Consider the following 22,589-nt stretch of genomic DNA (forward strand, 5'->3'; position numbering starts at 1 on the left):
TTTTGATTGAGAGATGGGTGAATATTGTTGCTGCTACCGCACTGTAACTACTGATAACCAGGATAATCACTATTGAGCTGAAATATGACTACCCCTGCACCTACAATAAACGTGATTCACTGCCTGTAAGACAACACAAAATGGGACACGACATTCTATGTGCTCATCATCTTTTTTTGCGAGTCACCGCAAACATATCTTTTTGAGTAGTGTAAAAGACAGACATGACTGACACAGTGATAACAGTAATTCCTCTCATAACGGTCACTCATTGACAGCTCTGGTGTTGGGCTTGTCTGTGTTTGTCATTCAATCAAACAGCCCTTCAGAGTGTGTGTGAGTGTTTGTGTGTGTGCTTGCGCGTGCATGTGTATATGTCAGACCAGGGTAGTGAAGTGAACTTAGACCAGCAGTCCCTCTGTCCTTTAGAGCTCAGGACAAAATGACATGCTGCCAGTGAGCTGTCGGGGATGGGTCTGATTAAACAATCAGAGGGGAATGGTATGGTTTGAGCAACCATTTTATCCCCTAAATTATGAATGTGGGCTAACAGAAAGAGAGAGACAGCGAGTGAGAGAGAGATTGGGTACTGTATGTGTGTGTGATGAATGATTAACCTTCATTTGTACCACAGGGTTCAATTATCGGGCCGACTCTTTTTTTCTGTATATTTCAACGATGTCGCTCTTGCTGCGGGTGATTCCCTGATCCACCTCTACGCATATGACACCATTCTGTATACATCTGGCCCTTCTTTGGACACTGTGTTAACAAACCTCCAAACGAGCTTCAATGTCATACAACACTCCTTCCATCGCCTCCAACTGCTCTTAAAACGCTTGTAAAACCAAATGCATGCTTTTCAACCGTTCGTACCCGCACCCGCCCGGCCGACTAGCATCACTACTCTGGAAAGTTCTGACCTAGAATATGTGGACAACTATAAATACCTAGGTGTCTGGCTAGACTGTAAACTCTCCTTCCAGACTCATATTCAAATCTTGAATCGGCTTTCTATTTCGCAACAAAGCCTCCTTCACTCGCGCCGCCGTACTTACCCTAGTAAAACTAGTAAGACTATCTTACAGATCCTGGACTTAAGCGATGTCATCTACAAAATAACTTCCAATACTCTGCTCAGCAAACTGGATGCAGTCGATCACAGTGCCATCCGTTTTGTTACCAAAGCCCCTTATACCACCCACCACTGCGACCTGTATGCTTTAGTCGGCTGGCCCTCGCTACATATTCATTGCCAGACCCACTGGCTCCAGGTCATCTATAAGTCTATGCTAGGTAAAGCTCCGCCTTATCTCAGCTCACTGGTCACGATAACAACACCCACCCGTTGCACGCGCTCCAGCAGGTATACCTCACTGGTCAACCCAAAGCCAAAACCCCCTTTGGTCGCCTTTCCTTCCAGTTCTCTGCTGCCAGTGACTGGAAAGAATTGCAAAAATCGCTGAAGCTGGAGACTTATATTTCCCTCACTAACTTTAAACATCAGCTATCTGAGCAGCTAACCGATTGCTGCAGCTGTACATAGTCTATCTGTAAATAGCCCACCCAACCTACCTACCTCATCCCCATATTGTTTTTATTTACTTTTCTGCTCTTTTGCACACCAGTATCTCTACTTGCACATCTGCTCATCTATTACTCCAGTATTCATCTGCTAAATTGTAATTACTTTGCTACTATGGCCTATTTATTGCCTTATCTCCTCATTCCATTTGCACACACGGTATATAGACTTTCTTTTTTTTCTATTGTGTTGTTGACTGTACGCTTATTTATTTATTATGTGTAACTCTGTGTTGTTGTTTGTGTCGCACTGCTTTGCTTTATCTTGGCCAGGTCGCAAGAGTAAATTAGAATTTGTTCTCAACTAGCTTACCTGGTTAAATAAAGGTGAAATAAAAATAACTAAAAAATGTATCATTATGAATGGAAGGTAAAGGCTAGCTTTGTCTTTAGCCGTTTGTCCCCTATACATGTGTGTGGGTGTTTTCTGGGCTTTCCCACAGCCCAGGGGTGTCATTCCAGCCCCAGAGGAGACAGCCTCAATAAAACATAGTGTTTTTGCTCAATAAGTCCTTGTTAAGGCTGCTCCCATGCCACACAGCTGATAAATCACTAAAGCAATATAACAGAGGCAAGCAACTCCTGTATTAACATTCCAGATCTAATAGTATTACCAGAGGGTTGCAGAAAGTATTCTGTGTATGTTGGTAGACTGAGGCATCACTGCTCATCTGAGGGCTTGTCAAGTCATCATCAAACCTTTGTGTCTCACAAAACACACTCCCCACTCTGTTCTGCCGCCCCTTCTCTGCCACAGACATGCTGCCTCAGGGTCACATCAAATGACCTCTATCGCCCTCCCCCTTCCTTCACTCTACCTACCCCCTTCTGTTTCTTTATGTCTCTCTCTCTCTCTCTCTGTCTCTCTCCCTCTCTCTCTTATCATTGTTTATAGCTATAGTTATGTGCTGATTGGGGGTGGTGAATGAGAACTTTTACCTTCGTCTCCTCACACCTTGTTAATTTTCCCCTCGTCAACAAGTCCCAACAGCTGAGGACGGGAGCCATTCACATGAGAGAAAAACACTCACACAAGTCACATCCAATTTACTTTTTGATTTGTTTCTTTCAAGGAACACCCGCCCCCCTGAAAATCAAATCAAATCAATGTTTATTGGTTGCATACACAGTTTAGCAGATATTATTGCGGATGCACCTAAATGCTTGGTACAGCTTTAGGTCCAAACGTGTCTGATTAACAAAAACACACACACACACACACACACACACACTTTCTCTCTCTCTCCGTAACGTAAGGGGGAGTTACGACGGCAGCTCTGTTAATTAGGGGTGACATGATGTTTATGTAACCTCCAAGCCTCCCAAACCAGATGCAATTACAGGCCCCTGGTCCCATTGACCCCAGCCCACTGTGGAACCACACAGCACTCTGCCTCTCTATCCCAGGCAAGAGCCCGGCTGGTCACAGGGCAGGAAGAGGGGGATTGAGCCAGAGTTCAGTCTCTTTCACAACTCTCTCTGACGGTAGCCCTGGCGCTGTAATCCAAAGTGACGGCCACTTCAGTGGATACGGCGCAGGGCCCCCCAATTTCCGCCAAGACCCCACGGCAGGGGAAGGTGGGTTCAGGAGGGGTAGTAGAGAAGGCTGGGGCAGGGGCGGCAGACTTAATGTGGCCCAGTGAGGGAGAGTTGAGGCAGGGGCCTCATTAAAAGGCTTTACTGAACTCTGAGGTCCCTCATTAACCCACACAACAACCACTCACGATCACAATATCAAAAAGAGGTGGTTCTTTCAATACAAACATTAAATTAGCCAGTTATATTAATTCATCTGAGAGATGCTTTTAATAATTATTAATTGACTGACTCTAAAGGAGGCGACATAGTATTGTATACTGTTTTCAAATGTGTCAAAAATGTGCTGTAAGAGGCACATATCAATTTAAATCAAATCCAACTTTATTTGTCACATGCGCCGAATACAACAGGTGTAGTAGACCTTACCGTGAAATGCTTACTTACAAGCCCTTAACCAACAGTGCAATTCAAGAAAGAGTTAAGAAAATATTTACCAAATAAACAAATGTAAAAAATAATTTAAAAAAGTAGCACAATAAAATAACAATGACGAGGATACAGTGCCTTGCGAAAGTATTGAACTTTGCGACCTTTTGCCACATTTCAGGCTTCAAACATAAAGATATAAAACTGTATTTTTTTGTGAAGAATCAACAACAAGTGGGACACAATCATGAAGTGGAACGACATTTATTGGATATTTCTAACTTTTTTAACAAATCAAAAACTGAAAAATTGGGCGTGCAAAATTATTCAGCCCCTTTACTTTCAGTGCAGCAAACTCTCTCCAGAAGTTCAGTGAGGATCTCTGAATGATCCATTGTTGACCTAAATGACTAATGATGATAAATACAATCCACCTGTGTGTAATCAAGTCTCCGTATAAATGCACCTGCACTGTGATAGTCTCAGAGGTCCGTTAAAAGCGCAGAGAGCATCATGAAGAACAAGGAACACACCAGGCAGGTCCGAGATACTGTTGTGTTTAAGTTTAAAGCCGGATTTGGATACAAAAATATTTCCCAAGCTTTAAACATCCCAAAGGAGCACTGTGCAAGCGATAATATTGAAATGGAAGGAGTATCAGACCACTGCAAATCTACCAAGACCTGGCCGTCCCTCTAAACTTTCAGCTCATACAAGGAGAAGACTGATCAGAGATGCAGCCAAGAGGCCCATGATCACTCTGGATGAACTGCAGAGATCTACAGCTGAGGTGGGAGACTCTGTCCATAGGACAACAATCAAATCTGGCCTTTATGGAAGAGTGGCAAGAAGAAAGCCATTTCTTAAAGATATCCATAAAAAGTGTCGTTTAAAGTTTGCCACAAGCCACCTGGGAGACACACCAAACATGTGGAAGAATGTGCTCTGGTCAGATGAAACCAAAATTGATCTTTTTGGCAACAATGCAAAACGTTATGTTTGGCGTAAAAGCAACACAGCTGAACACACCATCCCCACTGTCAAACATGGTGGTGGCAGCATCATGGTTTGGGCCTGCTTTTCTTCAGCAGGGACAGGGAAGATGGTTAAAATTGATGGGAAGATGGATGGAGCCAAATACAGGACAATTCTGGAAGAAAACCTGATGGAGTCTGCAAAAGACTTGAGACTGGGACGGAGATTTGTCTTCCAACAAGACAATGATCCAAAACATAAAGCAAAATCTACAATGGAATGGTTCAAAAATAAACATATCCAGGTGTTAGAATGGCCAAGTCAAAGTCCAGACCTGAATCCAATTCGAGAATCTGTAGAAAGAACTGAAAACTGCTGTTCACAAATGCTCTCCATCCAACCTCACTGAGCTCGAGCTGTTTTGCAAGGAGGAATGGGAAAAAATGTCAGTCTCCCGATGTGCAAAACTGATAGAGACATACCCCAAGCGACTTACAGCTGTAATCGCAGCAAAAGGTGGCGCTACAAAGTATTAACTTAAGGGGGCTGAATAATTTTGCACACCCAATTTTTCAGTTTTTGATTTGTTAAAAAAGTTTGAAATATCCAATAAATGTCGTTCCACTTCATGATTGTGTCCCACTTGTTGTTGATTCTTCACAAAAAAAATACAGTTTTATATCTTTATGTTTGAAGCCTGAAATGTGGCAAAAGGTCGCAAAGTTCAAGGGGGCCGAATACTTTCGCAAGGCACTGTATATACAGGGGGTATAGGTCAGTCGACGTAATTTGTACATGTAGGTAGGGCTGAAGTGACTATGCATAGATTAATAGAGTGAGTAGCAGCGGTGTAAATAGTCCGGGTGGCCATTTGATTAATAATACATATACCGTATTCCGCAAAATGCATAACTGTTTCTGCCTCTTTAATACCTTAGATCTTCCTTGCATCTCAAATCAAATCAAATGTATTTATATAGCCCTTCGTGCATCAGCTGATATCTCAAAGTGCTGTACAGAAACCCAGCCTAAAACCCCAACAGCAAGCAATGCAGGTGTTGAAGCACGTTGGCTAAGAAAAACTCCCTAGAAAGGCCGAAACCTAGGAAGAAACCTAGAGAGGAACCAGGTTATGAGGGGTGGCCAGTCCTCTTCTTGCTGTGCCAACTCCCTCGCTTGAAACATAGGGAGTCACATCAGCTTAAGAACTAAAGGAGGAGGTAAAGGAGGAGGAAGTTGTATAGTTGAACACGGCCAATATGTCCACTTTAATAATACACAGTAACATAGGGCTTTGGGGAGCCCAGCCATAGAAGGCTCCCCTCAGTCCAGTCAGATGATGAGAGATGACAGGCATACGCATACTGCCTACAGGACACAAAGCCATAGCGTAGATAAAGCCTGAAGCTCGTATCCCCAGTCATCAGTGCACAGCCTGGCACACCAAACGATGCGTCTCATACAGACAATTAAAGAGCAAATCAATGCTGCTGCTTGGATGAAATAATGGAGGTGCAGTCATCTGCAACCACAAAGCACACAGTGGAAAACATGCACAGCTACCATAGTTGCAGGAGACAGCCAGTGATTGGAGCATGTTTCTCCGAGATCCCAAAGATGAAAAAGGTAGGCCAATCACACAGACCTGTTTTTGATTAAATGTTATTCTTCACTGGAAAGACAGTGGTCTCTTACTAATTGTCCCATTACTGTTTTGGGTGCAGTTATAATGTAACTCATAGAGGGAATGGGGATCACAGTGAATTCAAGGCATATTACCAAAGACTTTATAAACTTCAAAGTAAGATTAGAACTGAGTGGGTGGATAAAGTGAGGGCCTGATATGTTACGACTATGATCACTGAGCAGCAGTCAGGGGAGGGAAAGTAGTGAGGGAAAGTAGTGCTCACTCAGCTACTCTGTCTGAGAGCCCTGATGAGCTCACACTCTGAGGACCAACGGGCCATCAAACCCTGCCTGAGACATCATCAACAGTCCTCTCACTTCCATTTAGAACGGATCTGCATACTGACTCCACACTAGAAAAAAGTTAGACTGCATCATTGTGTGTGTGTGTGTGTGTGTGTGTGTGTGTGTGTGTGTGTGTGTGTGTGTGTGTGTGTGTGTGTGTGTGTGTGTGTGTGTGTGTGTGAGACAGAGACAGACAGAGAGAAGACAGGCTATGTGCCCACTGCCCACAAATTGAGGTGGAAACTGAGCTACACTTACTAACCTCCTGCCAAACGTATGACCACATTAGAGACACATATTTCCCACAGCTCACACAGACTCGCAAAGAATGTGAAAACAAATCAAACATTGATAAACTCCCATATCTGTTATGCAAAATACCGCAGTGTGCATTCACAGCAGCAAGATTGATCTGTTTTTCCCTTTCATACTTCAACTATTTGTACATTGTTACAACACTGTACATAGCCAATAATATAACATTTGAAATGTCTATAATATGTTTTTACTTTTGTGACTGTAATCAATGTTCCCTCAAATTTTTCTCTGCACTGAGAAAATTTCAGGTCCGCTGAGCGCAAACTTGAACATTGTGAAAATATGTGCTTTCAGCAAGCGTTTACTGTGAACACTGAGGCTGTACCCGCTTTGGGTTACAGTTTTAACAGTGGCCAAGTAGGCTACTGTGGCCATTTGATCATAATGTAGGCCTACCAGAGTGGCCTACCATCAACAACAACGGAGAAAATGCATCCCATAACATTTTAACATGGATATATCTGTTCCATCATTCAGCCTACAGTAGCAGCCAATATGTGGTGTTAAATGTAGGTCTACATTCCATGAGGATTTTGGGGGAAAAACATGCAGGGCTGGACATGAACCTGTTTATCCACTTTTCCTTCAGACAAGGAGGTAACTGGAAATGGGGTTGATGCAAGAAACCACTTTACAAAATAACATGCATTATTATTCCCATACCATTACTACAGTGAATCAGACAAATGATGCTACCCTCTGCCTATTGGCTACTTCGATTATTCAAGCATGTCTCTCTTATTCAACACTGCCCCTTTAAGACATAAAAAAAACGTCTTTACCTGACTCGATTTCAAAGATGTCTAGGAATGTACATGTTTTGTGCTCTTGTAGGAAGCATTCACTCCCCTATTGCTGACTACAAATGATCTATAACTGGGATAATAACTCAATAACTAGCAAAGGATATGAACAAAATGTGCCCACGTGGCTACATGCAGCTCTTGCTTTGATCTCAGAACAAGTGCATCTCCTCAAATCCACAGCTATAAACACAGTCCAGTTCCAAGTGAATGGCACAGATCCATATGGCCATGGTGCCACGATCGTTGTTAGAATAAATGGACCAAGGCGCAGCGCGCGTAAAGTTCCACATGTTTAATTATTGAAACTCACCAAAACAATACAGAAACAAACTAAATGTGAAGTAATGGAGTGCTCACAGACACTACACAAAAACAAGATCCCACAAAAACCCAGTGGGAAAAGGCTGCCTAAATATGATCCCCAATCAGAGACAACGATAGACAGCTGCCTCTGATTGGGAACCATAACAGGCCAACATAGAAATTAAAAAACTAGACAACCCACCCTAGTCACACCCTGACTTAACCAAAATAAAGAATAAAAAGGATCTCTAAGGTTAGGGCGTGACACATGGTCTATTTGTATATAGACCTACTGCAGCTCTGATTGGTGATGCCGCTCCTGTCTGTGTAGAGTACCGGTTGAGTAGTGTGTGTCAATGCAATAGAATCCTACTCTGACGCGTTCTGCCTACAACAAAATATCTTGCATAGTTTGTTTTGTTTCGGTATGTGGCATTGAAAGTGGCTAATATTGTGTTGATTTGATCACAATTGCCACAGTAAAGGGAAACGTTGATAGTGTTAACTAAACAGGCAAAACCTGCCCATCCCAAGTGAAGTTCAATCTCGTGCTTCTCTCTATGGGCTGATACAGTATTTGTCTCGCGCAGCAGTCCCGGGGGAGCTGCACGGAGTCCCACGACTACTGCTCGTCTGCGCACGTGCATAGCTAAGAGAGAACATTGAATATAATGTTTACTGATTGTTTATTTCCCTTTTGTTTATTGTCTATTCCCTTTGCTTTGGCAATTTAAACATATGTTTCCCCAGCCAATAAAGCCATTTGAATGTAATTTAATTGAGAGACAGAGAGAGATAGAGAGAGACAGAGAGAGCATAAGGAAAGGTCTACACACCAGCCTGGTTGGTTGTGATGTTGACGGAGGAGTACTGTGGTGAGTAGGGGCTCTGGTCAGAGACACCGTTGACGGCCTGCACCTCAAAGGTGTACTGTGTGTGGGCCAGCAGGTCACTGATGTAGACCCGGGGCTCAGTCAGACCCAGCTGGCGGGGTACAAACTGGACGTTGTCGCCACAGCGCGTGCAGCCTCCGCGGCCCCCTCCACAGCTCTTACAGATGATGTTGAAGACCACGTCCTCACGACCACCTGACTCCCTAGGATGTTGCCACTCCAGCATCAGAGACGTCTCATTCACGATGGACAGAACATTCTGAGGAGCAGACGGCACCGCTGGAGAAACACAGACGATATACAGTCAACATCTTAGTTGGTTTCTGTGTGGAATGTGAGAAGCATTGACAGAAGTCTCATATGTAGACTATGGTTTGCCTACAGTCTTGAGGTGAAAGACAAAAAAAATGTGGAGAAATGGTAGGGACTCAATCTACTCTAGTCAGTTCAAAAGCACTACTTCATGACATTTCATTTAGATGTTGGCAGGGGAATTATGTTTCCTGTGTCCTTGGAGTTCTGGGGGGTGAGAATACCAGAGCCAGTATCACTCTACTCAAAAACCCACTCTACTCAAAAACCCACACGCCCACAAATACAGTACAGTCTCTTTGAGGTCTTTGCCTGGTATGCTCAATTTATTAGGATGCCCATTTAAACACACTGGTCTTCAACATGAGGTGACTTTTGATGTACATTATGCCACATGTCTGTTTCAATCCGTTAGTTATGTACAGCAGAGCACCAAGTAGACGTACTGCAAGACAGAGAAAGTGACTGTTCCTCAAACACAGCCACCTCTTATAGAGGCATCACTGGTTGAAAGTAACATTCCCCATGGCATCACATTTGACTGAGAGCCCAAACAAACGCACAATGAGTACTGTTTATCTTTTACGGGCATGTGCAGCTAATTAGGGAGGATGCTCTCTCCAGGGCTAATGAGATAAACAAGGAAATTCCCCCCGCCCACAAACTCCTAAACCTGAATTGATCACTTATTTAACCGCCCTTTTAATTGGCTCCCATTAAGAGACTTCCAGGCCTGGAGCAGTGCCCATCGAGGCCCTCTCTCTGTCTGTGTCTCTCTATCATGCGAAACAGCCTCGTAAACATCATCTCCTTCCCGGAGAGGGTTGGGATGGGCAGCTAATGGCCCCAGTTAGCTCGCGGGCCACTCGAATGGGCCCGTTTCCCTTCTTTAATCAGCCCGGGCCCGCTGTGTTTAATACCAGCGACGTGACGCTGCTTTCTCATTCAGCTGCTCTGCTCCCAGAGCCGGGCTTATGCAAATCTCCTTTGTTGGAAGCGCTCAAATCTTTCTCTCCCTCTCCCTTTCACAGAGGAGGGAAGATTTAAAAACAACTGCCAGGGTGGTGAAAGGAGCTGTCTCTCTTCTCTTCTTCTCTTCCCTCTCGCTCACTACTTCTCTTCCCCCTGTCTCTCATCTCTCCCCCTTACTCTTTTCTTAGCCCACTGTATATACTGCATATTCCTCTCTCTCTCTGTTTCTGTATTTCCCTCACTCTTTCTTTCTCTTTTCTTAGAGCCTCCGTCAACCACAAATTCCAATTCAAATGGCTTCATTGGCATGACAAGAGGAATATTGGCCCAGTCTATTCTCTCCGTCTGTTCCCCTACAATGCTGCATGGCCTGGCCCAGTAACCTCTGCTTTGGCTGAGGGCAGCAGGGCTCTGTGATGTGAGGAGGGGAGGGTGGCCTGTGTGTTGGGCCAGACCTGTTGGCATGGGCTCTATGAGCATGCCAGTGCTGGGTGTATGTGAGGGACTCCTCTCTGACCGGACTGTTTGTGCTCAGAGAAGCTGTGGTATCCTTTGATTTCTGATTCCTGTCAGTTCCTCAGGGTGTGAAATTAAAAGAGTGTGAGTGTGCGAGCGTGCGTGTGCATGTATGTGTTTATGTGTGTGCATTTAGTTGACAGTACGTACTTGTGCAGGGCATCTGGATGGGATCTGAGTCGGTGCGATAGTAACCGTTGCGGCACACACAGTTAGTGGCTCCTTCGTTGGTGGTACGGCTGTTGATTGGACACTGCATGCAGGATGCATCACCCTGTATAGGCTTGAAGAAGGCTGATGGACAAGCTGGAAAAATAACAAGAGAGAGAGATGAGATATGAACATATGATCCCTGTTTGTCTGCATCTCACTTTACGAGATATGCCATTCAGCCGCCACAATGCAAAAGAATCTCATGTAAGGAGGTATGTGGGGATGACAACTGTGTTTTTCTTTCATCATTCAGCTTGCTGACAGCACGCTAGTTGCCTGAGATCTTCTGGAGTAGTCTACTTCCTGTTAAGTGCAGTCTTTAAAGTCCTGAGTGGGAGGAAAATATACAGCCATGGATAGGGATGACGATGATCACACACCACTGCATCGAAACTGTGTGTGTGTGTTCGTGCACATTCAAAAAACAGTGAAGCACTACCATTTACAGTGAAACTCACTCTTTCTGAATTATCTTTATCTTTACCTCAGATCCACCTGCCCTGCCATGCACGCAAATGCACACGCACTGTGGAACCCATCCCAGAATGCACAGCAGCACCTGCTCGAGCACCATGTCAAGAGCTGTTTTTGTACTGGGGCCAAACCAGCTGAGGTTGGTTCAGCTTGAGATAATCACCACCCACCTCTCTCTCTCCATCCGGAAGAGGATGAGATGGAGTGGTGTGGGGACGAGCTAAAGCAATGAGCTAAAGCAACACATGACAAATTGACACACAGGAGGTGCCACACTTATGAATGACCTCCACAGTGTTCTGAATGTCCATATACCAATGCTACCAGAGAACTATCTCTGTTGTCATTGAATGAAGTTTAGCTGCATCAATGTGAAGGTAGTATATAGCTTGTTAACACCATCTTCTAAAATGTGTTCACAAAACAATAGTAACATAATTTAAGAACGTCTACTATAGATGCATAGGCTATTCCCATGAAACTGAGATCAAATGGTTGGCATGCAGATGCAGCTTTCACCCATAAAACGTGGAGAATTATCATTGACGATTGGCAGTGATGATGGCATATTTCGTTGTTTGAGGGTATTAAAAAGAGGAACATTTCTAGGCATGAGTTTGCATTTGGAGGATGCATTTTAGCAATAAAATAGCCCAATATTATTCAATAGACTACATCAGTCAGTACACACTGACTGTAACGTCATTTACTCTTTTTTTTTGCCCTCCGGCACCTAAAAAAATACAACTACACCACTGAATACATTATGCAACATTGGAATCGGACAGGAGCAACAAAAAAATATATATCTGGAGGGATCCTTATTCTGTTGAATTCTCTGCATCATATCCCATCTCACAAATTCGCACTACTTTCCATAATCTCACAAACTCTCACTATGTTCCATATCTAGTCAAAATAAAACAATCATATCCCTATCCATCTCTGGTCTGAGCTGGCAACTACAGCTGGTTTAAAATATGTGCTTTATTGGGAGAAGGTCAAATCACAAGGCAGAATAAATCTGGATTCAATCCCACTGTTTATACTAGGAAGACAGATCCCAGTTCCCAGTCACCATGCTGGAGCACCATGCTGGAGCACCATGCTGGAGCACCATGCTGGAGCACCATGCTGGAGCATTTCCAATCCCAACTCCCCACAAACTCTCTGTAGAACACATCTCAATCATCATCCTTCCTCCAAAACTGCTAAACACACTATTGCACTTCTGCGTTTTAGTAACCCTGTCCCAAAAAACTGTCTCACACACACACATACACACACAGAGAGAATAAAATTTTTCGTGAAGCTGATGCATCTTGTGTAATAGCTAAAGCAAAAATAAATATTCAGCGAGAGGCTCTTGACTTGGACGAGATCGTAGTCATAAACGTCAGCCGCAGGAAACGGTATTGGATATAAATACTGAGAAAATCTGATCGAGCTCTTAAATAAATATTAGTCTTGACATGTTTTTTTTCTCACGTGATTGATGAAGGAAAGTGGCCCGGTACAGAGTGAAACATGAGGCCGGCACATTCACACTGCCAGTCACCAGAGTCACAGAATGAGGCCCCAGCTCTGTGGATTGGGACTGGGACTAAAGGACACAGTGAAGTCTAAGGCAGTGAAGAGGTCAGAGGAGCATGATACCAAAGGAAATAGCAGAAAGGGCCAGTGAGAGGGAAAGGAGAAGGGGTGGAGCAGAGGAGAGAAGAAGAGAAAGACAGAAGGTAGTAGGCAGTGCTTAGGATTGAATGAATGAGTGTGTTAAGGAGTTTAGCCAAGTATGTTTTATATGGAAGAGAGAGTTGGGAAGGGGGCACAGTGTCAAAAACGAGCTCTATTGTTTGGTAGCCAGATATGGCCAGGAATGGCCAGACAGACATACAGACCAGGCTGTTTTCGGTGTGGGCTCAGACTGTCACCACCGCCAGGCAGGGACGACTCTAGCCTTTTGGGGGCCCTAAGGAAGATTTGGTAGGGGGTCCTTTCACCAAGCCGGCAAAATGTTTTAGTGGCACTTGACGGGTCACTTTGCCATGGGATGGATTTCTTTGTGTGCAATTTTATAACAAATGTCATGTAATTCTCCTTCATTTTCTATGGGGCAGATATTTAAAAAGAAATCAGTTTTAAAGAACATTTTCTTCAGTTCTACACATCTAGCCATAGGGAGGAGAGAACATTCAGTATTTTTATAACAAATTTCATGCAATTATACTCATTTTGCCATCGGGCAGCAAGACAGTTTTGCTGTTTAAAATGTAATTTCCTGCAATTCTACACATTTTGCCATGGGATGAAGATACATTTTTGTAGTATGAAAGCTGTTTTCCTGCAACTTGACACATTTTGCCATGACTAATGGTACAGTATCTGAGTGAGAGTGACTGACAAAATCAATGGGGGCCCCTTGGAGGTCAGGGCCCCTAGGCACATGCCCTGCATTCCTGGTCGGTATTTGGCCATGTTTAGATAACTGCCTGGACTAACTTGCCAATCAAAAAATTGTTATGGCTATTGAGTGACTGACAGTGACAAGAGAAAACAAAAGAAAAACTGCTGATGCATAAACACATTTTTTACTTACACCTTGAGTATTCTACTATTTTAACACTCAACAGTTGAGAACCTGACTGAGTTCCTTTTTCTGGGTCAGGGGCCCCCTAAGCGATTGCTTATGCCTGGAGCCGGCCCTGCCGCCAGGGCCTTTATTTTTGGGGTTGGTGGGGGGGGGGGGTGGGGGTAATTCCACAAGACTTTCAAGAGGCTGTGTTGGAGGGCTGATGAGCTGCTTGGTGTCAGATGTAGCCTGCGGAAGAGTACAGAGCTCTGATTAAAAAGCAGATCAGCACTTTGATTCCCTCCTTGCTCAGATTGGTACTGTTGAGCTGTTTGATCACAATCTCCTTCGAATTCCCTCAGTCGACATGTAAGGGCGAAAGTCTTTTTTGGATGTAGCTTCCAACTTCAGACATCCCTCTGGCAAGGGGAAGTAATATGAGGGAAATATTCATTGCTGGAGTTTTATATTCCCTTCTCTCTTGTATTCTTTTTAAATACAGTACCAGTCAAACGTTTGGACACACCTACTCATTCAGGGGTTTTTACTTAATGTTTTACTATTTTCTACATTGTAGAATAATCCTGAAGACATCAAAACTATGAAATAACACATATGGAATCATGTAGTAACCAAAAAAGTGTTAAAGAAATCAAAATATATTTCACATTTTAGATTGTTCAAAGCAGCCACCCTTTGCCTTGATGACAGCTTTGCAAACTCTACTGTATGTCTATTAATATCATTAGATAAATAAGCTATTTTTTTCTCAGCTCTTAGAAGCCATGGATTTTGACAGAAGTGATGAAACACCACATTAAGTCAAGAAGAAAAGGCAGACAGAAACATTCTAATGGAATTTATAAACACTTCGGATTTAATTTAGTGGCAGCCATGTCAAAGGGTCCAGATCACCTCAAAGTGGTTCCAGGCACACGTCAGAAAAGGAAAGGCTTGGCTGTCACATCTCAATGACTGCTGTTCTCCAGCGCAGAGGCAACACAGTGACTGGATAGAGGCCAACCCATTCTGTCTGTGTTTATGACTTCTAATAACACATCCTGACATAAAGAATTTAATTGGAAGTACTGTAGGCCCACTATAAAAAAAAAATGGTATTGTGAGAAGTGAGTCCTCCGTGCCAGGGAGCCAGTCAGGTTTTACAGCAGGTAATTTGCTAGTTGTTTCAAAAGGTTCCTGTAAGTTTTAGCCAGTCAGGCAGATTTATGTCAGAGGAAATGAAAAGACACTGTATCCACCCTAGTCTGTATTTGTGTGTGAGGTGGGCCTCCATTGTTTTCAGTGACAATGCTGATTATGAAGCCAGCCACTCTACTGGAAACATTCTGAGCTGCTGGTGCATCTGGCTTCTCCAGCTCAGTTTGCTTACACACAAACACGCACACACACACGCACGCACAGACACATACAAATACATGCAGGCAGCCCAGCAGCAGAACTATGAGCACGACAGCCAGGAGGAACAGAACAAAGGCTGGGCATTTTCTATTTCCATCATGGCCGTCTGAGCTGTGCAGTGCTTCACCATGGCCGGGGAATCATCTGGCTGAAACAGCCACTAATCCAACCAGAGCAGGTCTATTGAGAAAAACCCATGACCTGTTCCACACCTCCCTCCACCCTGTCTCCCATCCCCCAGCAACCCCGCCCGACAGAGGTCCTTTGTCCAGCAGGCCGGAGGACTGCAGCAGTGACGGTGAACAGCCCCCACCCCCTCTCCTGTTTCCCCATTCCTCCTATTCAGCTGCTCCACAACCAGCCCCTAAAACTGCTGCATTTAATGAAAGCAGTATTAAAAAGAGACAAGGGAGAGAAAGAGGGGTAAGGTGTGTGTGTATGTATGCATGTGTCCAATGCTCGCGCGTGTCTACGTGCGTACATGCGTGTGTGAGTGTTCATTACATGTGTGTGTGTGCTTCTGTGTGTGAATCAGGGATGTGTGAAAGAGAAAAGGTTGGAGAGAAAAATAATTGGAGGTGTGAAGGTTTGTTAGCACAGCAGAAAAAAGTGCTGAAAGCAGTGAAAATGGCCAGAGTCACAGGGTATTTCCAATTGCCACTGAGAGGACTACTGTAGGGAGAAACGGGCTTATGCACGGCTTTCCTGCTTTCTGTCTACTGTCTCTGTCTCCTGTATAAACAATTTGGATTAATTACTGGGAACTAGATATCAGATGTTATCCCTTAATAAGGATAGACCATAAAAAGAGAGGACTGTTTTGTGCCATACTTATGGTCCCGCGATGGAGCAGAACAAATCCAAATTAGATTAGGAAAAACAGTCAGCTATAATAGGGACAGCACGCAAATATGAATGATTTACTCTTTGCCAAAAGTCTCTGTAGTGGTCACATGTGAGGAGAAGCTAACCTTGTGATGGGCCTAAGGACAGCATCTATAACGTAGGTAGGAGGTGTTTAGTACAACAGCCAGTCTGTCCCCTCGATGTAACCTTTCCCATAGGGAACACACTCTTTTTGGCTGAGCGGCGACACGGGGCCCCGGAATTCAATTAGGGCCCGGGCCTCGCCAGCTAATTCAATCAGGACGGTGTGAAAGCAATAATACAAATGGCATTCGCTTCACCCCACACATGGGCACAAATTACATATTCACTTCCCTCTCTATTTTTCCCTGTCTGATGCAATTAGCGTGCCTGAATCTTGCCGTGGCTCGCACTGGGGAGCAGGGTGTGAGGCTGACCATCAATGATCTACTGGACGTAAATGAAGCTTCTCTCCATGCCCTGGATAGGACAGGAACACTTCCAGCGTGAGTCGGATGCCCATTGTCACTACTGAGGAGAGGGCTGGACTGATCGGGTGATTCAGAGGCTGGGGTCAAAACAGCAGCCCTCCCCTCTACGCCCAGTGATGGCTGGGCTCCTGTCATCTTACATTCTATGCATGTGTGTGTACACTACACATGTATATATCCCTATTGGGTGTCTGTGTTTTCATTATGAATTAACGTGTGAGTGTGTGTGTGTGCCTGCAGAAGGATGTGGAACACGGAAAGTGACTATTCGTCAGTGTCCCTGCTCTAAGCCATGTCTCCTCTACAGTTGTCAGTGAGCTCTCCTTAGACAGCATCCAGCCCAAATCTACCCAGCGGGCGCCATGGAGACAGATTAGGTGCTCCGGTGGAGCCCATGTGAGCAGGAGATTAGTAAGAAATGTGTGAGACACCTGGGAAATGGTCTGTCAGTAGGCATGCTCACCAGCATAACAGCTGGAGAGGGGAGGGCCCAGTTTTACAACACAAACTAGACATCCAGCACACGTCCAAACACACACACACACACACACACACACACACACACACACACACACACACACACACACACACACACACACACACACACACACACACACACACACACACTATAACTTTATAAACAACCCCTGTCCACAGCCCGCAGGTCAATTTCACCTAACTATATGTCTCCTACAGTAGATGCCAAATACGAGGCTGAGATGTACCCAGGTTTCCCTCCATATGTATACCTACAGCATAACTGTGTTGTGGTTAAGCAATCAAGGACAAAAAGAACATGTGACAGGCCAACATAGAAGCTCACAAAAAAGAATCTGTTGGTGGATTAAAGGTGTTGTAACCTGATAACACCAGTAAAGCCAAACATCCCCATTCATTATGTCCATTCCTTCAGCCTTCTGCATGCTGGCGCCAAGCTTGCTCGCATACCGATTGACTGTGCTCGCATACTTTTTTAAAAAGACCTTCGCTTGAAAAACAAGAAAAAAGCAGCAATACTACTGTTTGTTCATTTTGAGATGCTGTAGCCAATATACACTTCCTCAAAATAGTCCGAATTAATCTAAGATAACTCAAGAAATATGTAATTGATTTTGACGTTAGTTGTGCAATTTGACATCTAACTAAGATGTTTGGTGCAGTATTTTATATTGAAAAACGATTTGTCTCTCGTTGAAAGACATCAAACCCTTGATTGTTGAATCCCTACTGTTGACCAATCACAGACGAAGGGGAATACACTTCGTCTACCGACTTCGGCTTGCCTCGAGAAAAATGTTTGTGTGCACAAGCAGCCGACTAAAAAACTTTCCATAGACCAAAACGAACAAAAAAGTCATTAAATGTTGTCATAATATATGCACAAACTGTTACAAACTTTTTCGGAAGGAAGCCTTCAGACATCAAATGCAAACATAAACCAACACACACCTCTGAACGCACTTGGACCATCTCCCGATACTGTATCGTTCACACGTGGCAAACATTATCTTTCTAATTCAAACAACATAGTGTTCCTTGAGTTGGAACACAGCACAGTCATCAGGTCATAAAATACCCAAAAAATGTGAAATCAGCAAAGGGAAAAGTATCTTAACCGCAGTATTTCCATAGTGTCTGATAACTACCATGTGTCTATAGATGAAAAAGAAAGATGAAAGGGGAGAATCTCTGGAGCCATACATTCAGCACGGTAATAATGTCTGGAATTTTCACTGCATCTTTTTTTCTCTCTAATTTTTTTGAGAAAAGAAGCAGATATGGGGAATGGTAAAATTACAGGCATCTGAGCAGACAGATACACAGAAATCGTGAAGGGTCATTTCATGCAGGCAGATCACTTGACAATTTGGTGTCTGGACGGTACTAGGGGCCAATCAGGTTGGCGGTGGACCTCCATAGTACATGGGGCTACAGATGGTTGGGGTGTGGCCAGGGAGAGTCAGGCTGACCCCTGTGAGAGCATTAATCTCCATTAAAGATGCCCTGTCAACCTCAACCTGGCTGCGGCTACATCTCCTGGCTGAAGTTACAGGAGCTATATCTAAAACCAACCTTACCTCTGAATATGATTAGCACAAGACATAGCTGAACAGGAACATGAATACAGTTTATACGCTGAATAGCCTATAGAGATGACCATTGTCACACATACAAAACCCCTTTTTGACACATTGAGTTACACAATGATACGTCAAGTGGAATGTAGGTGGTATAACTCCCCAACTAAAGTGAAAGCAAACATTATACAACATTATACTCACTGATGTCGCAGTGGTAACGAGGACAAAATAGTCTGCTCCTGCTATTATCCACACAAGGCTTTTCTGACAGGTGCTAACAGGAGTTACTGTTTGTAGTCATCATCTCTACTGTCTTTGTACGACAACAGCTCACACTGTGAAGGGGTTACATAAAGCACATATCTCCCAGACTGAGATATGCTAGCTAGCTTATAAAACTAGAACCCATTGTTGATGTTATTAAGCATGGATGAAGTGGTGATACATGTCCACAATTGAACTGCTGTTCTTATGGATTTTCTAAAAGTCCTTTCATGACTGTTGAAGAATGTTAGCACATCATATTGTACAAAGAGTCATTTATTGATCTTGACTATTGCAATTTCTTTTTACTGGCTTCATGGGGGAGTAACATTACATCAGATTGATTTTACATTGGTCACCAATATTGCAAACCTATTATTATAGGATCATGCATTAACTTCTCCAGCTTTACATTATGGTAGTCAACATCGTGTTTGCTTTGTCATGTAGAGAGGAGAGCTACATGTTTTTATTTCAACAGCTACAGGTTTTGGAAGATGCTTTTTTTTCATTAAAGACACTAATACATAGTATTGTATGAACTGAACAAAACATTTGGAATTTATAGTTTATTATACACCTCACTTTTGAGAAAATGACCTGAATGTTTTGGTACCAACAGGAGAGCTCTTCCTTGTCTGCACCCATTCAGCATCGTTCACACCCTCTTAAGCTTTATCCCGACCCATCTATTTATGGGTTGATCTGAGTGTTTTGTACTAACAACAGCAGTCAAGCACCCAAGCTAACTGGCTAACTTGCTAGCTACATCCAGACACAAATGAGAGAACAGCTCATTGAAAATAACTCGGCCTAGCAGTGCTGGTTAGGCTGTTTTTATGTTATCCAGAGCTTTGGTGACTGTAACTGTGCTACTGACAACAATTCAATGACAATTTTCCATTACGTTTACCGACACCGGCCATATTCAATGGTGTTGAAATTCAATCAGTTATTTTGCTTTTGCACAATCATATGAGAGTGCTCTGAACTCGGAGTAGATGACTGAATTTATGAACGCACCCAAAATGGTTACTTGCATGGTGGAGTCTTTTGTTAAGCCATGTAGCTAGCTAGCTAGGTAAACAATGAACCATACTCGTTACTACCCTGCATGAATCTGCAGGTAGCTAAACAACCAGGTTCAATGTTAGCTAGCTAACATTAGAATATAACTAGCCAAGCAAATGACTCTGAGATACGAATAATAAGATCATACATGTGGCTAAACAAACTAGGCTCATAATTTAACTATTTTATTCGTATTTACAGATGGCAAGTTTGTTATTAAGGCACATGAAAGTTCACAGAAGGCATTTCTGCCATTTTGATAAATGTAAAAAGATTACGTTCAAATGGCTCTCGTGTGAAGTAGTGACCTACGACATACGCCTAGTTTCCTGAAAAGGGTCACAAAAAGTATTTTTTCTGTCTCATCAGACCACAGAATCATTTGCCTTTTGGTGGACTACAATCAAGTTGTAGTGGCATCTCAAGCATGACCAAAGGAAATTGGAGGCACCTGAGCTCAATTTGGAGTGCCATAACAAAGGTGTGTGAATACTTGTGTAAATTAGATATTTCTGTATTTCATTTTCAATAAATGTGCAAATACTTTTAACTTAACTGTCATTATGGGGTATTGTGTGTAGATGGGTGAAAAGTATACATATTTTGAATACTATGAATACTATGAATGAATACTTTCTGAAGGCACTGTACTGTACTTATCATTGATTGGAACACTAATCAATGTCTTGGATAATGAAATCATGCTTGTTGCTTTATGAAATGTATTGTCGCATCTGAAATAGGGGGGAAAGGGAACCAGACTGAGCACACACACACACACACACACACACACACACACACACACACACACACACACACACACACACACACACACACACACACACACACACACACACACACACACACACACACAGCTATGATACATGTGTTTATTTTAGGAAGGCGTGTCTCCACTCTTTATGAGTTTTGACTGTGCGTGTCAGATCTCTAAACTCCCAAATGTGCCCTTTTCTCAAGGACAGGTGGTTGCCTGGGCAACATAAGCCCCTACCATGAAGGGCCACACCGTTCCGCATGCTGCATCCAGAGCCCCGATCTGTGATCTGAGACACTGTCTAGAACAGGAGGAGGTTGTGGGAGAGGATGAGGTGGGAGAGGAGGAGGACCTCCAGGGTGTTAGGGTGTACAGAAGTAGGATCTTAATTGACCTATGACCTATATTGTCACAGCAAAATAATCCTGCAGCAACAGGATTTGCACGTTAAGTCCATAATGCTGCTTGATAGACAGTTAGGCTATTATCTGGCCAAAAGTAGGCTACACGAAAAGTGGAATACTGTTAACATAACAGTGTGTTACTGTGGATTTTTAGTGAATTTATGAAAATCAAAGCTCATCTGCATTTCCTGAGGTGCAGAAAAATGATATATTATACGACTATACTTTCTGATTAAATTACAAAGGGACTCTAAAGATCTCAACGCTTCAACACATTGCAGCTTGGGCGACATTCATTGAATTCTAGTCAATGATTTGTTAATTGAAATCATCCGTACCAAAATCACTGGGCAGTATTTCTCTACCCAGCGCTTATGAAAACAAACTGGATGTGGGTATCCCGGGTAGGTGAGAAGCATGCAGGGATGGATCTTTTGTTGCCCAGAGGCAGATGCAGGAAATAGCTGACAGAAGCTGTCTGTACTGTGTGCTTGGAGGAGGGGAGGAGGGGCTTCTCTTTATATATTTATCTCGCTCTCTTCCTCTCTCCACCCAAACAAAGCCAGTGAGCAGTACCAGCCAAGCCCAGCCCTCAGTGACAGAGGCTCCCCAAGGTGGGGTCTGCATGATGGACAGGTGGCATAAAAGGACTGTGTTGCCCGTCACTGGAGACAAGGGGGCGACACAGGGGAGTGGGAGGGAGGAGGGGCCACATTTCAAGGAGCAGCTGGCGTTGAATCCTGTCACTGTCGCTGTGTAACCCTTCGACAAAAACACACGCACATACAAGCGCTCGCGCTCACACACACACACACGCAAAGACACCTCAGGCAAAGGACAAAAGATAAGCAGTGCCATGAGCAAGACCCTGGGTCTCATGTCCATAAACTGTCTCATATGTGAAACCTCCTATCCCTAGAGTGTATTTATTAGAGATTATATAACTTCTGACCACAAGGATTTAATGAGACGATGGGGAGTCTGAATTCTATTATCCATTCAATCTTCAACAGAAAAAACAACAGCTGCACCGAGCCCACCTAGTCACACACACACACACACACACACACACGCTAACATGCATGCAAAGTGTGTCCCATAAAAAAAAATATATAGATATTTTAAGTCGTGGTCATCATGCTAGGATGTACTTCCTGCATAGTATTTCAACAAACAGAGGTTCCCTGTCCACCTACAATAAATACAGGTAGACCTGTCCAGTTTATACATATCATTTTGAAGTATTATGTTGGCAAGGAACCATCATGGCCTTTTGGAGAGCGAATCCAGTTCTCAGTCATGGACAAACAACTTTTAGGAATGAACCCTCCTGTACTTGATATTGC

At 43.5% G+C, this 22,589-nt stretch overlaps 1 protein-coding gene across 6 annotated transcripts in view; it reads right to left on the reverse strand.

Moving 5' to 3' along the window:
- LOC110494446 (ephrin type-B receptor 2) overlaps positions 1-22,589 on the reverse strand; it is a 163,007-nt gene that overhangs the window by 33,441 nt on the left and 106,977 nt on the right. For all 6 annotated transcript variants that reach the window (XM_021569484.2, XM_036950497.1, XM_036950496.1 and 3 more), the window contains exons 4-5: positions 10,766-10,921; positions 8,759-9,094 (exon numbers count right to left, since the gene is read on the reverse strand). In XM_021569484.2, the coding sequence (XP_021425159.1) occupies positions 8,759-9,094; positions 10,766-10,921 (492 nt within the window). The remainder of the gene's footprint in view (positions 1-8,758; positions 9,095-10,765; positions 10,922-22,589) is intronic.

The sequence above is a fragment of the Oncorhynchus mykiss genome, chromosome 17, assembly GCF_013265735.2.
Source record: "Oncorhynchus mykiss isolate Arlee chromosome 17, USDA_OmykA_1.1, whole genome shotgun sequence".
NCBI classification, from domain to species: Eukaryota; Metazoa; Chordata; class Actinopteri; order Salmoniformes; family Salmonidae; genus Oncorhynchus; species Oncorhynchus mykiss.